Source organism: Bos grunniens, chromosome 6 (genome assembly GCF_055505025.1).
Source record: "Bos grunniens cultivar Pamir isolate PY7600 chromosome 6, Bosgru_T2T1.0, whole genome shotgun sequence".
Lineage (NCBI taxonomy): Eukaryota > Metazoa > Chordata > Mammalia > Artiodactyla > Bovidae > Bos > Bos grunniens.
This window is the reverse complement of record NC_141170.1, coordinates 111,427,295-111,445,476: the sequence shown is the minus strand read 5'-3', so window position 1 is coordinate 111,445,476 and position 18,182 is coordinate 111,427,295. Positions and strand designations below refer to the sequence as shown.

Sequence of the window (18,182 nt, the reverse complement as noted above, 5' to 3'; positions counted from 1 at the left end):
CTGTAACTCGGGGAGGGAAGTAAGAAATGGAATTGATGGTGGCCCAATATATGTAAAGTTACTATTTAAAGGAATCGTATTTCCTTCTTCATCTAGAACCAAACTAGGCAAGTCAGGATTTATCTTTAGGTTAAGGAATTAGGTTTGGTACTGAGTGCTAAGAGTGTAAATATTAGAACACATTCCTGTGATTAAATGATGGTATTTCTGGCATGCTATGTAATGAAAGATCTTAAAAGAAATAACTCCTTTAGTAAAGGAAGCTGAGTTTTCTTTTTTTTTCAATTGTGAATTAAACGGGTTGTGCAAGTAATCACTAAGATTCAGATTTAAAACTCTGTGTTTTTTTGACATAATCCTTGTGGTGTTTAGAAATAGTCTCATATTTGGATGCTAAATATAAATGCACTATTTTAAATCCATGATCTAATCTTAAACTAACATGTATAATTTTCTTCTTACATATTTAAGGAAGTGATAACACCCTAAAATGTGATAGGCATATTTACATAAATCTGGTTAGTATTTATAGATTTGGCTACTAGATTTCTTTCTAGTTTTTCAGTGTGCTCTTTAATTCATAATATAAATTGTTTGCTGGCTGGTATGTGAAAAATCTTCAGTGATGATCATGGTGTTTTTTAGATTTGGTTTATGAGTTTAAAATCATCCTCTGTTGGCAGCTGTTGTATAACTAAAAAACTGGCTGGTCTTCATCATCCCTGGTTGCTGGGAGGTAAGCCCTAAATCCTTGGAATTTTCTAAGTGATAGGAATGTCCTTTATTCATAGTGGATTCCTGAGACCAAAGATCTGAATTTATGTTAACAAAATGACTCAGTTCAGAATTTAGCCAGGCCTGAAAGACCAAACATCCGATTAGAGAGTTGGGGCATTGAGCCAGCTTATAATCAACCTGACCTCTAGGCAGGGGAGGAGACTCTGATACTGACTTCAACCATGTGGCCAGTGACTTAATCAATCATATCTATGAAATGAATAGATATGATTGTGTGTATGTTAGTCACTCAGTCTTGTCTGACTTTTTGCGACCCCATGGACTGTAGCCCACCAGGCTTCCCTGTGCATGGGCTTCTCCAGGCAAGAATACTCGAGTAGGTGGTCATTCCCTTCTCCACGGGATCTTCCCAACCCAGGGATCAAACCTGGGTTTCCTGCATTGCAAGGGGATCCTTTACCATCTGAGCCACCAAGGAAGCTCCTATAAAATGAAACTCCAACAAAGACATGGAACACCAAGGCTGAGGCAAACTTCCCCAGTTAGTGATATTCCTGTGGGTCCAGAAACCCCAGGAAGGTGATGGTCTTTATCTCACAGTTTGGAGTTTGAAAAAACATAACTACAGTAACAAAGGGCTTCCCAGGGGTTCAGTGGTATAGAATCCGCCTGTGATATAAGAGGCATGGGTTTGATCCCTGAGTTGGGAAGGTCACCCTGGAGAAGGAAATGGTAACCCATTCCAGAATTTTTGCCTGGTAAATCCCATGGACAGAGGAGCCTGGTGGGCTACAGTCTGTGGGGTCACAAAAGAGTCAGAAAGGACTGAGCGACGAAACAAACAGCAACAACAGTAACGAAAGGTACAAAAGTCTTTGGATAAAGGTGTTAATAATGAGATCTTGTTTTTATAGTAATTCATAAAACAGAGGTATGACCTTATCACTCTGAAGTCACTCAGATCTGGAGAGTCTAGTGTTTCATTAAGTATACAGTGAGAAAAGAATCTTATTTTTCCCATGTTCAAAGAGAGCCATAGAGGGAGGGATGGATTGGAAGTTGGGCATTAGCACATGCAGACTATTATATATAGCATAGATAGTAACAGGGTCTTATTAATGTAGCACAGGGAACTATATTCAGTATACTGTGATAAAGCATAGTGGAAAAGAATATGAAAAAAATACATATACATGTATAACTGAATTACTTTGGCATATAGCGGAAATTAACACAGCATTGTAAATCAACTATACTTTGATAAAATTTTTTTAAAGGTAAATAAAGATAGTCAAACCCACAACATAAAACGATCAGTGTTTACCAGGGAATATCGGGGATGGGGAATGACAGTGTCATGGAGGAAGCACAAATTTAGAAGTTCTGGGCTCAATCTTAGTGCTGCCCTTCATTAGTTATAGCACCCCAGCAGGTTACACAGCTTCACCAAACCTCAATTTCTTTATTTGCCAAGTAGGGGTAATCAATTATCTTACGGTATTGTAGAAAATAAAACATACAAGCAACGTTAGAGGTCAAGTGCCATTTGACTTCCTTTCATCTTATTAACATTATTCTCTTTCTTATTGAAATAACAAATAAAGAAACAAAAGAAACAAAAGTAAACTAAGAATCCTTCCTCCAGTTCTTCTAGTTCCCCCCCAAGACTGAGGATTCTTATTTGAGAGCAAACATCCCTTAAAAGAAGATATGGGGGCTGAAAATACACATTATCAATCTTATCTTAAAAAGAAGTTTTATCAAACAGTATACATTTCTTCTGGAAAAAGTAATTGATATTGTATGTAAAGTAGGAGATTAAAATATCCTTGGTGAACTATACATTTGATAAGGCCATAATAATGACATCGGCAAAAGCCCTTTCTTGACATCAAATATTCCTCTTCAAGTATCCTAAAAGAATAGCTGAATTATTTGAAGAACTTTAATGAAATTTAGTAAGCCTTAATGCTTTAAGAAATTCCAGAAACACATATAAAACATCAAATCACTAAGTCGTGTAACAGAAACTAACATGGTATTGTAGGTCAGTTATACAATGCAGCCGTGAAATGAAAAGACACTTGCTCCTTGGAAGAAAAGCTATGACCAACCTAGACAGCATATTAAAAAGCAGAGACATTACTTTACCAACAAAGGTCCGTCTAATCAAAACTATGGTTTTTCCAGTAGTCATGGTGTGGATGTGAGAGTTGGACTATAAAGAAAGCTGAGAGCTGAAGAATTGATGCTTTTGAACTGTGGTGTTGGAGAAGACTCTTGAGAGTCCCTTGGACTACAAGAAGAGCCAACCAGTCCATCCTAAAGGAAATCAGTCCTGAATATTCATTGGAAGGACTGATGCTAAAGCTGAAACTCCAATACTTTGGCCACCGGATGCAAAGAACCGACTCATTGGAAAAGACCCTGATGCTGGGAATGATTGAAGGTGGGAGGAGAAGGGGACGACACAGGACGAGATGGTTGGATGGCATCACTGACTGGATGCACATGAGTTTGAGCAAGCTGCGGGAGTTGGTGATGGACAGGGAAGTCTGGCGTGCTGCAATCCACGGGGTCGCAGAGTCGCACATGACTTGAGCGACTGAACTGAACTGAACGGCGAACTATACTTCAAAAAACAAACAAACTCATAGAAAAAGAGATCAGATTTGTACTTATCAGATGTGGGGGGTGGGGGAGTGGGAATTGGATGAAGTCAGTCAAAAGGTACAAACTTTCTAAATAAGTACCAGGGACATAATATATGACATGATAAACATAAAAGTTGTTAAGACAATAAATCCTAGGAATTCTGATCATAAGGAAATATTTTTTATATCAATATTTCTTTGATTTTATATCCATATGAGATGAGGGATGTTCCCTAAGCTTATTGTGGGAATCATTTCATGATGTATGTAAATCAAATCATGCTGCACTCCTTAAACTTACACAATATTGAATGTGTATCAATTGTATCTCAATAAAACTGGAAGAAAAAAAAAGAAATCACAGAAGCAAAAGTTAAGCTAATAATTTAGTACCAATAAAGAAAGAGGGTATACATACTTAGCTTCATTTTCATTTTAACCTCTAAGAAAGAATTATTTTGGGGAGAGTGATTGATTTTCTTCTAGTCTCCCCTAATAATTATGTAATTTATTTCAAGTGAGTTTCCATTTAACAGAGCATACTGTTTTCCTCTCTTAGAGTTCCCTTCAGAATTTCTGAAGTGTCATCATATCTTTGTTAAATGTCTCATAAATAAATATACCACTAAAGGGTGCACTTTTGTAAGAATACTCAACAGAATGATGTAAACACTTTTACTTTACACAGGCCAGGTTGATTTTTTTTTTTTTTTGAATTGCCAAGATTTCTTCAAATAAACACATGAAGGGGTTTATAGAAATGTAAGAAAAAAAGAATCTATGAGGCTTTACTTTTTTATGCTGTAGCAAAATCACTGAAAATAAAGTTTTCTAGAGACACAGTGAAGGAATTGGAGGGTTTAGTTTAATCCAGCTTTCTCAGAGTTTGAAGTTATGAGTTTACTATGGACCTTCAGGGTCCTTGAGAAGTAATAACGCTATAAACAATTCAGGGGCAGGCTTAAACTCCCAGAGTATTTGCAAACACATTTAATCTTTTTGAAAATATATAAAATTGAATAGACTAGGAATCTTTAAGACTTCATGGTATTAACTTTAACTGAAGTAATAATACTGACAGAGTAGAAGAGTTGATACTGATCTTTGTTATAACTACTGCACACGGTCTGGTATTTATAATAAACATCAGGACAGTTAATACTTGGGTGATAGCTACACAGATGGAAGAAATTGCACAAATCATATAAAGAGCAATTAAAAGAAAAACATTGTAAAAATCCAGATTCTAATATTCTGAATTTGTTTAAATTAAATATAACTCTTCAGAGAAATAGTAACATTCCAGTCATGAAGTTTTTGTAATAGCAATCAATAACAGTATCAATGGCATGGGCAACGTTCAGTTACACAAACCATGCTGGTTACGTGGGCTCTGGATCTTGACCGGCCTGAGATCGAACCCTCTCCCCAGTTTTCACTGGCTGTGTGATTTTAAGAAAATTACATACGCTCTCTGAGGCTCACTTTTTGCATTTTAAATATGGGAATAACTAGGTTCACAGGTGTCTGGATGAATGGAGGCTGCGTGGAGAGCACCAAGTTCAATGTCTGGTCGCTATCTGGAGCTCGAAATGTTCTCTTCTTACATTTCCTCTGGAGAGCCAAGAACCTTTCTCACTGAAATGCAAGGTTCTGTTTCACGCAGGGAAAACAGAATAATAGAATTTCAAGTTGCACAGCTTTCCCTCTCTGAGCATAAATTAAAGGAAAAGAACGAGGAGTTGGGGAGACTAGTTTGGATGCTGCTGCAGTGATCCAGGTGTGGGATAAAACATTTGGAAGTGGAGAGGAGAAGGGAAGTTTTGAGATGGAGCAGGAATAGTGCAAAAGAAAACTCATAGAAAATACTGAATAACTGGGAACTTGAAGGGGGAGGTACAAAAAGGTGAAAATAGACACAAAGTTAGCAGTTGTATAGATTTTACTTTTATTGATGGATTCATCATATTCAGGGTTAACACTCAAAATATTTACCAGTCAACATGCCATCCACTGATTGGTCAGACCTGGTGCCAGCTGTAGAACTGAAGCTGGATGTTGGAGACTATGAGCCAGGCCCTCTGAGTTGCTGAGTAGTTGGGAGGCTTGGAACATGTATGGGGAGGGTCTAAGGTGGTACTGGGGGTATTGACATTTTCAATATTGTAATAACTGGCATGGCCATACCAGTACTTTTAATGTGAATATTAACCCTGATAATATATCCCTTGCTCTCCTCTTCTTTGTCTCGCCCTCTCCAAGTTCCTTCAGCCATTCTTTTCATGAAATAAATTATATATTTCACCATCTTGGTCATCCTGCGCTGAATAATGGCTATTGGCTTTCTCAAACTGTGCTGCTTCCTTTGGTCCAGAAGCAATCTACCAGCTCAGAGTTGCCTTTGTGAATTCTGGTTTAAACTCTATTTCTACTAGGATAATTAGAATTACACTTTGTTTTCAATATCAATAAAATGACAGCCTAATGTCCTTCTTTATAAAGTGCTTCACTGAAGTGAAAATGATAAAATTCATTCATTCTCTAGCTGGCAAGCAAACTAATTAAAAGATTATTATATATTCCTTAAGCCAGCAAGTCTTTCAATGTATTTTAAATTACAGTTTGATACTGTAATCTTTATTTCCATTTTAGAAAGTTAATGTGCTCAGTAGCCTAAGAAGTTGCATAATGGGCACTAGACATGTCAGATAACGTAAAGTAGCAGGTTCTGCTGAACTTGGAAAACGGGGAAAAGGACACTGTGTGAAGGCATAATGATGATGCAATCAAAATGTACAATCCTGCCTAAGATTTTGTTTTCAGGATCCGGAACAGTGTTTTACAGCTACCAATTTTAAAAGTATTGTCATAACAGTGCTAGGTATCACTGATATTGGTGATGAGTTCTATGATAAAAATTTCTACTGATTATTTTATCTCTAAAAATTAAACTACCATAATTCACTAAAATTTAAATCCAAGTTTCCAGTTGAGAGTATATATACTGATGATTCTTTTGATGCTTAAATGCAGTAAGTTATTTTATTTTTCTAATGGAATTGTATCCAATTTGAAAAACTGTATATTTCTACTGTGTTATAGGTCAATAATTAATGTTACAATTAATCTTTGCCTCAGAAATAGTACCTTTCAAAAAAAATCCCCTGTTGAAATTTCATCTTAGTACCTGAATCATCCCATATTTGATAACTAAAAATATTTTCTAATCAACCTCTAAAGCTGTATTTCCTGATGGCTATAATCATCAAATGCAAGTTTGCTTAGAGGATTTGGTTGACCTTCCATAGTAAGCAATTAGACAGAGCTTTCAAAGCTAAATTAAAATGGACATCAAATTCCCATGTGAGACAGAAGTGTCTATATTGTGCCGAAGGATTAATAGATAAGATGTGTTTGCTAAAACTCAATGAAAATCGCAAGCGTTTGGCTGTAGATGGTGACAGAGAGGATCCCATCAAAGAGTCTTACATCATAGTCTCAGATTCGCTTAGTTGGAAAGAATTTAAATGTCCTCTAGCTAACTGCTGTGCATGTTCAGTTTTACCCATGGTGTCTAGTCTTGTTTGAACACCCAGTGGCTTCCTTGTCTGTGCTTTCAGTTTCTTCACTGCGAAACACTCATGCTCCTCTTTAAATTTAGAGCTCCCAAGCTGGTGGAAAAAAGCAGAGTGCGACCCAATTTCCAAATGCAATATTAGCACAATACTGCTTGTTCCATCTAGTGAGTGGAGAATTGAGGCAGAATTTCCTCCAGAACAGTTTCTTTGAATTAAAGTTGACTCTGTATCTCGCAGCAGTGGAGACACAGACAGAGAGAGCAGACTTATGGACATGGCCAGAAGGGGAGGAAGTAGAGGGTGGGATGTATGGAGAGAGTAACACGGAAACATATATTACATGTGTAAAATAGACAGCTGATGGGAATTTGCTATAGGACTTAGGGAACTCAAACTGGGGCTTGGTATCAACCTAGAGGGGTAGGACAGGGAGGAAGGTGGAAGGGATGTTGAAGTGGGAAGGGACATGGGTAAACTTATGGCTGATTCATGTTGATGTTTGGTAGAAACCAACAAAATACTGTAAAGCAATCATCCTTCAATTAAAAATAAATAAATTTAAAGAAAGTACCACTGGGAAAAATAGAAGTGCCATTGAACTAAAATAAATAAATAAATAAAGTAGACTCTGTATGGGGCTGTAAAGTAGACATGATGGGGCTTCCAAGGTGCTGCAGTTGGTAAAGAATCAGCCTGCCAGTACAGGAGAGGAAAGGGATGTGGGTTTGATACCTAGGTTGGGAAGATCCCCTGGAGTAGGGAATGGCAACTCACTCCAGTATTCTTGCCTGGAAAATTCCATGGAAACAGGAACCTGGCGGGCTACAGTCCACGGGGGTTGCAAATGACTGAGCACACACAACCAACTTGTGTTATACATGATAAATGCCGGTCAGTCATGTGAAAAGTTCCCCCAATGCAGTTGTTTGTCTTCCTTCCCAACATGTTATAAACTCTGCCTAGCTCAAGGAGCATTTGGGAACCTAAGGGAAATGTTGCCCTATGGATTTCACCTCTAGTTCTCAATTTCCCTGATGTTAGCAGAAGTCCCAGATACCCTCTTGGGTTACCAGGCAAAAGAGAAATCTAGACTTATACCTGTGAATTGGTTTAGGAGGCCAGTGAGGACGCTTGGAATCACAATTTATGCGGTTTAAAAATAAAAGAGGATTTCTGGTTTTAAATTCTACCACTAGTGAGCTTTATCACCATGAGTGGGTCACTGTAATTTCTCTGACTTTTCAGTGTTCTTCTTCATGGTGTGAGAATAAGTATGCCTACAGTTCAGAGCTGCTGTAAGAATTTAAGGAAATAATATAGAATATATAAAAAAATAAATAAAACCCTTGAATTTTTCTTATTGCATCTTTAAATTTAACAGCAAAGCAGCTTTGTGACTAATGCCTTAGTGGGCATTAGAGAACACATACTAGAAAATGTAGAATTCACATGAACCAATGTCTTCCCCAATATAAAATAAGCTTTTAAACTTGAGGATCTTTGTCCCTCGTACCTGTCACTCTAAACACAGAAACCCAGGTAAAAACTGAAGATGGCAGTTTTATGATACTGAATATACTGATAATAAAAACAACAGCTGTTCTCCACTGTGTGTTATATACTAATCACTGTTCCCCAAAGCTTCTGTTCTCTTTCACGTTGTTATGACCCAGGAGGGAGTGATCCTGGATCCAGTCTCTTTTTATGTGTGTCTTCTCCTGTCAAAAAAGTCAATTGATTCTGTATCTGATTAAACTTTTATGAATGTTCTCTGCTGCCTCAAGACCATAATTTGGGTTGTCAACCTGAAACTAGGAATGGCATTTTTAAGAAATGTCCTCTGTTTAACATGTGAGGTTAAGAATGACCAAATTTCAAATGTGAATTATTCTTTCAATTCATGATCATTTGCCCTGGAATGTGAAGTCAAGTGGGCCTTAGGAAGCATCACTATGAACAAAGCTTGTGGAGGTGATGGAATTCCAGTTGAGTTATTTCAAATCCTAAAAGATGATGCTGTGAAAGTGGTGCACTCAAAATGCCAGCAAATTTGGAAAACTCAGCAGTAGCCACAGGACTAGAAAAGGTCAGTTTTCATTCCAATCCCAAAGAAAGGCAATACCAAAGAATGCTCAAACTACTGCTCATTTTCATTCATCTCACATGCTAGTAAAATAATGCTCAAAATTCTCCAAGCCAGGCATCAACAATGCGTGAACCGTGAACATCCAGATGTTCAAGCTGGTTTTAGAAAAAGCAGAGGAACCAGAGATCAAATTATCAACATCCGTTGGATCGTGGAAAAGAGCAAGAGAATTCCAGAAAGACATCTATTTCTGCTTTATTGACTATGCCAAAGCCTCTAACCGTGTGGATCATAATAAACTGTGGAAAATTCTGAAAGAGATGGGAATACCTGACCACCTGACCTGCCTCTTGAGAAATCTGTATGCAGGTCAGGAAGCAACACTTAGAACTGGACATGGAACAACAGACTGGTTCCAAATAGGAAAAGGAGTACATCAAGGCTGTATATTGTCACCCTGCTTATCTAACTTATATGCAGAGTACATCATGAGAAACGCTGGGCTGGAAGAAGCACAAGCTGGAATCTAGATTTCCAGGAGAAATATCAATAACCTCAGATATGCAGATGACACCACCCTTATGGCAGAAAGTGAAGAGGAACTCAAAAGCCTCTTGATGAAAGTGAAAAAGTTGGCTTAAAACTCAACATTCAGAAAACGAAGATCATGGCATCTGGTCCCATCACTTCATGGCAAATAGATGGGGAAACAGTGGAAACAGTGACAAACTTTATTTCTGGGGCTCCAAAATCACTGCAGATGGTGACTGCAGCCATGAAATTAAAAGACGTTTGCTCCTTGAAAGAAAAGCTATGACCAACCTAGATAGCATATTAAAAAGCAGAGATATTATTTTGCTAACAAAGGTCCGTCTAGTCAAAGCTATGGTTTTTCCAGTGGTCATTTATGGATGTGAGAGTTGGACTATAAAGAAAGCTGAGCACTGAAGAATTGATGCTTTTGAACTGTGGTGTTGGGGAAGACTCTTGAGAGTCCCTTGGATGGCAAGGAGATCCAACCAGTCCATCCTAAAGGAAATCAGTAGTGAATATTCATTGGAAGGACTGATGCTAAAGCTGAAACTCCAATACTTTGGCCACCTGAGAAGAACTTACTCATTGGAAAAGACCCTGATGGTGGGAAAGACTGAAGGTGGGAGGAGAAGGGGATGACAGAGAATGATATGGTTGGATGGCATCACCAACTCAATGGACGTGAGTTTGAGTAAACTCCGGGAATTGGTGGTGGACAGGGAGGCCTGGTGTGCTGTGGTCCATGGGGTCACAAAGAGTTGAACATGACTGAGTGATTGAACTGAACGGAATAATATTGGCATATGTTGATTAATTCATCCAAGTCATAACAGAATACTATTATTCCAGATAATGTTCTGTTTTCAGGGGAATATAACAGCGAATGTAGTCAAATATGCCTTGGTAAAATTTTTTTTGAAGACTACCAAAACAACAATAACAACATACCTTGAAATCTTCTCTATCACTTCTTAGTTTATCTTTTATTAGTACTTTCTTATATTTTATGTATTTTCCTCTTTTAAAAATTCCTTCCTTTCTCCACAGATTTAAAAAGAAACTACAAAATAATTTTCTTCTCCATATTCTCTCTTGCTGATTAACATTGCCAACATCAGCAGTCTTTTAGATTTCTGAAGATGACAGAATTACTGTTTGCTACATTGAGGGGATTTTTAGTGCTATTACAAACTGTGGCAATGTTTATCCACTTCTACGTGCTGTTTACTAGTCCTATTTATATATATATTTTTAGGGAAGAATGGTGGCTCTCCATCTCACAGGAGTTTGCAAATACTGTCAACATATTCAAAATACTAGCATGTAGGGACCTATTTGTGTTTTATTGACAAAATATCAGTGTCTGTAAAATGTGCACTTGAAGCCATTTTCTATTTTGGGGAGTAGTTTGAAGTTAAAAGGTAAATATGGGCTCCTGATGCTACCCATAGTATTTGGTCTTCTATATTCTTGTGGAAAAATCAGCGTGTTTCACAAATTCTAAACTTTTGTTGTACAAATTCGAGTAAGATACTATGTGAGTCAACTATTCAAACCTCCTGGGGCTTTAGAAGTTTATGTAAAATACATTTCATGTTAATTGGGCAAGTGGCCATCAGCACTTTCTTAAATTCTGATTAACCAAAAAAACTGATAGTTACATAACTGGGGGGCCAGCCAAGGGAGATATAACATGTGCTCTTCTTTCCACAGAGTTCCATATAGTTTCAGGGTTTGGAGACTATACACTGGAAAAGGCAAAATTGCAGGAAACCTCAAAATTGAGATTATGCTTCAAATGAGTCATTTCTAGTTCTGGTGCATGTTCAGTCGCATCCAACTCTTTGCGACTGCGGACTGTCACCCACCAGGCTCCTTTATCCATGGGATTCTCCAGAAAGAATACTGAAGTGGGTTACCATTTCCTCCTCCAGGAATCTTTCCAACACTGGATTGAACCAGCATCTCCTGCATTAGCAGGCGGATTCTTTTACCATTGAGCCACCTGGGAAGCCCCTAGTTCTGGGGTCAGGACTTCAAATCTACAGAAAAAAAAATTTGGTTAAAGGAGTGGTTATATTTTAGAATTTCCCAAATCATATCCAAATTAACTAGTGTAATGTATTTTAATTCTTTTGCACACTAGCCTTAGACTACAATTAGTAGGATTTACCTAGAAATACAGTACATGAACAACACTACGCCAGAGCCTTTGACTGTGTGGATCACAACAAATTGTGGAAAATTCTTAAAGAGATGGGAAAAACAGACCACCTGATCTACCTCCTGAGAAATCTGTATGCAGTTCAAGAAGCAACACTTAGAACAGGAACAACAGACTGGTTCCAAATCAGGAAAGGAGTACGTCAAGGCTGTATATTGTCACCCTGCTTATTTAACTTATATGCAGAGTACATCATGAGAAACACTGGACTGTATGAAGCACAACCTGGAATCAAGATTGTCAGGAGAAATATCAATAACCTCAGATATGCAGATGACACCACCCTTATGGCAGAAAGGGAAGAAGAACTAAAGACCCTCTTGATGAAAGTGAAAGAGGAGAGTGGAAATGTTGGCTTAAAACTCAACATCAGAAAACTAAGATCATGGCATCTGATCCCATCACTTCATGGCAAATAGATGGGGAAACAGTGGAAACAGTGACAGACTTCATTTTTTGGGGGGCTCCAAAATCACTGCAGATGGTGACTGCAGCCATGAAATTAAAAGACATTTGTTCCTGGAAAGAAAAGCTATGACTAACCTAGATAACATATTAAAAAGCAGACCTTTGTTATTTTGCTAACAAAGGTCCATCTAGTCAAAGCTATGGTTTTTCCAGTAGTCATGTATGGATGTGAGACTCGGACTATAAAGAAAGCTGAGCACTGAAGAATTGATGCTTTTGAACTGTGGTGTTGGGGAAGACTCTTGAGAGTACCTTGGACTGCAAGGAGATCCAACCAGTCCATCCTAAAGGAAATCAGTCCTTAATATTCGTTGGAAGGACTGATGCTGAAGCTGAAACTCCAATACTTTGGCCACCTGATATGAAGAACAGACTCATTGGAGAAGACCTTGATGATGGGAAAGATTGAAGGCAGGAGAAGAAGGGGACAACAGAGGATGAGATGGTTGGATGGCATCACTGACGCGATGGACATGAGTTTGAGTAGGCTCCAGGAATTGGTGATGGACAGGGAAGCCTGGTGTGCTGCAGTCCCTGGAGTCGCAAAGAGTTGGGACACGACTGACTGACTGAACTGAACCTAGAAATGTGATCTGATGGTTTTAGCTTTATTAACAACATAATCTATGAACACTGTAATATAAATTTTGGGGTTTGCAAATAAGAAAAATACTGTAATAAAGATATATTACACTTCACTTGCTTTTTGAGAGGTAATTTCTGCCGCTTTAATTGTTCATACTACAAATATTCACTGAGTATGTTTATGAACTGGGAACTGTGATAGGCAGAACACAGTCCTTGCCCCAGTGTACTCTCTGCCCAGGAAGGAGAATGCTGGTTCAGTAAAGAGCTACTTGTCTGGACTCCTTCCACATGTTTGTGTGCCCATCAGAATAATACAAAGATAAACACCCTCCCACCCCAAACATGCCCTGTTGGTTTGTTAACTTCTCTATACCATCTCCACTCATCACAAGCACATTTTCCCATGTACTGCACTTAACTTTAACTGTAAAATTTCCTGTCCAGAATCAGAATCCTCTTGGTTTTAATCTTGCTCAGTGTATCTTGCTCAGTATCTTGCTCAGTCAAATAAATGTTCCTTCCTTGTGTTATATGTATTTGATGTCTTTTAAATGGTTTTCTTCCCATTCCTCTTGCCTTTCCAGATTGAGATTTCATTACCACCTGCCAGCGAACACCTCCTACCTGTGTTTCCCTCAGCCTCATTTAACTCCAAATTCTCCCTGACACTTAAATCTTATTCTTATTTCAGAATGTACCTGAAATCCTATTTACACAGCATTTCCCTGGATACTCTCAACGACACTTCCTTCTCTGATGGTGAATTTTACGTTTATACAGTTTGGCACTAGGTCCAGGAATATCTCATTTTACTGAAGACTGTTTTTTTAAACTGAACTATAGTTGACTAACAGTGTTGTGCTAGCTTCTGTTTACAGTAAAATGATTCAATTATATATCTATATGTATGTGTGTGTATATATATTCATTTCATAGTCTTTTCTATTATGGTTTATTCAGTTCAGTTCAGTTCAGTCGCTCAGTCGTGTCCCACTCTTTGTGACCCCATGAATCACAGCACACCAGGCCTCCCTGTGCATCACCAACTCCCGGAGTTCACTCAGACTCACGTCCATCGAGTCAGTGATGCCATCCAGCCATCTCATCCTCTGTCGTCCCCTTCTCCTCCTGCCCTCAATCCCTCCCAGCATCAGGGTCTTTTCCAATGAGTCAACTCTTCGCATGAGTTGCCCAAAGTACTGGAGTTTCAGCTTTAGCATCAATCCTTCCAAAGAACACCCAGGGCTGATCTCCTCCAGAATGGACTGGTTGGATCTCCTTGAAGTCCATGGGACTCTCAAGAGTCTTCTCCAACACCACAGTTCAAAAGCATAGCATGTCAAATATAGTTTCCTGTGCTATACAGTAAGACCTCATTGTTTATCTATTTTATATGTAGTAGTTTGTATCTGTATCCCCAGTTCCTTTTTCATCCCTCCCCCATCTCTTTGGTAAGTGTACGTTTGTTTTCTAAGTGGAGATTTGTTTTATGTGTGTATTTTGTCTTCTCAGTGCAGCTGAAAGCTCTTTCTGGATGTGAACCATATTTTATGAGCTCTGACCATAATGCCATGTAGCTGAGTCCTGTGAGTGTCCTGAAACTTTCCTTTTAAATTAGACCCCTCAAAACATGAAGCATAGTGATGAGCATGCAATACGAATTCAAAAGTCACAAGCTGACAGGCTGCACTACTGAGTGTTTCCGACCATCACATAGAAATGACTGCTTAAAAGTGCCCGTATGCCCAAACCTCAGATGTTCTCAATATAAAAAGCCAGTCACTTTAGTAGTCTGTGCACTTTAGTTCAAAGTGAGTTACTTACTAAGGCAAACTTTTTGTTGAGAATCATCTGTTCCACCAAAGATGACTCATTATGGAAGAGGTGGGGCTGCATATGGCTCCACATATGTGGAAACCACCAGAACTCTTCAACAGACCCCAAAAGACGGTCATCCCCTTCATCTTCCTCTTCAGTTCCTAGGGCGTAGGGAGGAGCAAAAAGATTATTCAATTAATTTCAGCTACACTGATTGCCTGTTCATCTGTATGTATATCTGTCCATCTATCCATCCAGTAATGTAATTCTATATATGCATTTAGAAGCTACCATTTATACTATCTTACATACATGTAAAGCTTTGAACATGAATTGTAACAAAGGAAAATCTGTTACTTGGGGAACAACCAGAGACTGTGATACAACTCTTTTTAAAAGTTTTAAAACATGAGACATGCATATAAAATCGGTGTAAGAAGGAAATACACAATCATTCCAAAGGACTTTAGAATTTTTAACTTTTAGGATCTTTGTATAATTTAAGTTTGGAGAGAAATGGGGGATAAGCAGGGAATGCAGTGCAGGGAATATGAGTGGGAAATGTGTTGTAGAGTTCTAATAGTAATTAGATCACTCTGACATGGGTTGTAACACAACATTGCCAACAAAATAATTCCATAATTTATCTGGGTTACTCCTTATGTTTGTGAATAAGTTCAGTTCAGTTCAGTTCAGTTCAGCTGCTCAGTCGTATCCAACACTTTGCGGCCCCGCGTACTGCAGCACGCCAGGCCTCCCTGTGTGCATCACCAACTCCTGGAGTTTACCCAAACTCATGTTCATCGAGTCAGTGTTGCCATCCAACCATCTCACCCTCTGTCGTCCCCTTCTCCTCCCACCCTCAATCTTTCCAAACATCATAGTCTTTACAAATGAGTCAGCTCTTTGCATCAGGTGGCCAAAGTATCAGAGTTTCAGCTTCTTCCAATGACCACCCAGGACTGATCTCCTTTAGGATGGACTGGTTGGATCTCCTTGCAGTCCAAGGGACTCTCAAGAGTCTTCTCCAACACCACAGTTCAAAAGCATCAATTCTTCGGCACTCAGCTCCTTTATAGTCCAACTCTCACATCCATACATGACTACTGGAAAAACCATAGCCTTGACCAGACGGACCTTTGTTGACAAATAAATGTCTCTGCTTTTTAATATGCTGTCTAGGTTGGTCATAACTTTCCTTCCAAGGAGTAAACGTCTTTTAATTTCATGGCTGCAATCACCATCTGCAGTGATTTGGGAGCCCCCCAAAATAAAGTCAGCCACTGTTTCCCCTGTTTCTCCATCTATTTGCCATGAAGTGATGGGACCAGATGCCATGATCTTAGTTTTCTGAATGCTGAGTTTTAAGCCAACTTTTTGACTCTCCTCTTTCACTTTCATCAAGAGGTTCTTTAGTTCTTCTTCACTTTCTGCCATAAGGGTGGTGTCATCTGCATATCTGAGGTTATTGATATTTCTCCTGGCAATCTTGATTCCAGCTTGTTCTTCTTCCAGCCCAGCATTTCTCATGATGTACTCTGCAAGCAGGGTGACAATATACGGCCTTGATGTACTCCTTTTCCTATTTAGAACCAGTCTGTTGTTCCATGTCCAGTTCTAACTATTGCTTCCTGACCTGCATACAGGTTTCTAAAGAGGCAGGTCAGGTGGTCTGGTATTCCCATCTCTTTCAGAATTTTCCACAGTTTATTGTGATCCACACAGGCTTTGGCATAGTCAATAAAGCAGAAATAGATGTTTTTCTGGGACTCTCTTGCTTTTTTGATGATCCATCTGCTGCTGCTGCTGCTGCTGCTGCTAAGTCACTTCAGTCGTGTCCGACTCTGTGTGACCCCATAGATGGAAGCCCACCAGGCTCCCCCGTCCCTGGGATTCTCCAGGCAAGAACACTGGAGTGGGCTGCCATTTCCTTCTCCAATGCATGAAAGTGAAAAGTGAAAGGGAAGTCACTCAGTTGTTTCCGACCCTCAGCGACCCCATGGACTGCAGCCCACTGGGCTCCTCCATCCATGGGATTTTCCAGGCAAGAGTACTGGAGTGGGGTGCCATTGCTTTCTCCGATGAGCCAACAAATGTTGGCAATTTGATGTCTGTTTCCTCTGCTTTTTATACTAATGCATAAAAGGGAGAAAAAGGGAAATGTGGGAATTGTTTTTGAAAAAACATAGAGAAAACTGAAGGAAAGAAAAAAATGATGGAAAAAAGCTGAGAAATGAAATCATCGTAAAACAACCCAAGAATCACTGTGCTCCTTGGTGGAACTCATGTTCATCATGCTTTTCCTTTCTTTCAAGTTCTTGGAAGCAAACTTTCTATCAAAAAACCTCTATTTCCTTGAGAGTCAGCTTTGTTGTTCTTTTGAATTTCATATTTGGGCTTATTTTATTTCCTTCATTTTCTCTGATCTGCAGTTTAGTTGAGTGTGGGAAATGACACAGTTCTCTAATTTATATGCAGGAGTAGGAGTCTATTTTTATGCTTCTCCAGGTAGAGTTTCTTTACTAAAGCATAAATGAAAGCAGTGTAAGGTGTCTGTCCTGACATCTCATAAGATGATATTAATCATCACAAAATTATACAGTCACACTTTAATTTCAGCAATGACACTCAATTCAATAAGGTCCTAGAACGGTAGATTCTTCAAATGATGTCCCTTCTGCATGGAGAAAAACATCCTCGTATTTTCAATAGCAGTTCTTATGTGACTGGTTCTGATGGGTCTCTAGAGGCTAACGAGGGTGGACAGACTACTCCCCCTGCACAGCCTACCGCTTGTTACCACCCCTCTATGATTTAATTTTCCGAAAGAATGAAGGTAGTGCCTACTGGCAGGAAAAGGATCAGTTAGATCTTATGATTTATTGGGCAATGAAAGAGACCAAAGGTAAAGATGTAGTACGAGGCTGCATGGTGGTTCTGATGTATGCAGGAGGAATAGGGTTAGTGATATAGAATGGGTGTAATAACATAATCTCTCAATAAGGACAGTCTTCAATTTCACTTTCTCATGATTAGGTACTCTGCTGATGTGAGGGAACTCTTGCTCTCTCTGTAAAGGGCATATGTAAATCGAATCTGTTTTAGTTCCCCTATTTTATTCTCTTTTGCATACTACTCATGTTACTCTTGTTACTCATGTCAGTGGAGTTGAACAAGTACAGCCTTTGGAGTTAGAAGCTTTTTAGTTTATTTATTTCTAGGTTCCAACACATTTGAGCTGTGTGGCTGTGGGCAAGTCATATAACCCCTTTAATGTTGGTGTTCACATAGGCAAAAATATGGACAGCAATACCTATTTTATTCCTTTTGTGAGAAAGTGTCTACATAGTCCAGGCACATGCTGGGTAATTTAAAATGCCAATGTTCTTCCCTCTTTTGCTCCTGTTCTTGCATCTTCTATGTATGTCCTAGAGTTTTTTCTTTTTCTCACTACAGTACTATATGGGGGGGGGGGGGGCGGAGGCTCATCAGAG

At 38.9% G+C, this 18,182-nt stretch overlaps 1 protein-coding gene across 1 annotated transcript in view; it reads right to left on the bottom strand.

Annotated features, from left to right (window-relative positions):
* Positions 1 to 18,182, bottom strand: part of LOC147371202 (bifunctional heparan sulfate N-deacetylase/N-sulfotransferase 3) — a 176,133-nt gene that overhangs the window by 94,404 nt on the left and 63,547 nt on the right. Inside the window, exon 3 of the mRNA XM_086407268.1 lies at positions 14,695 to 14,849. Coding sequence (XP_086263394.1) covers positions 14,695 to 14,849 — 155 coding nt within the window. The remainder of the gene's footprint in view (positions 1 to 14,694; positions 14,850 to 18,182) is intronic.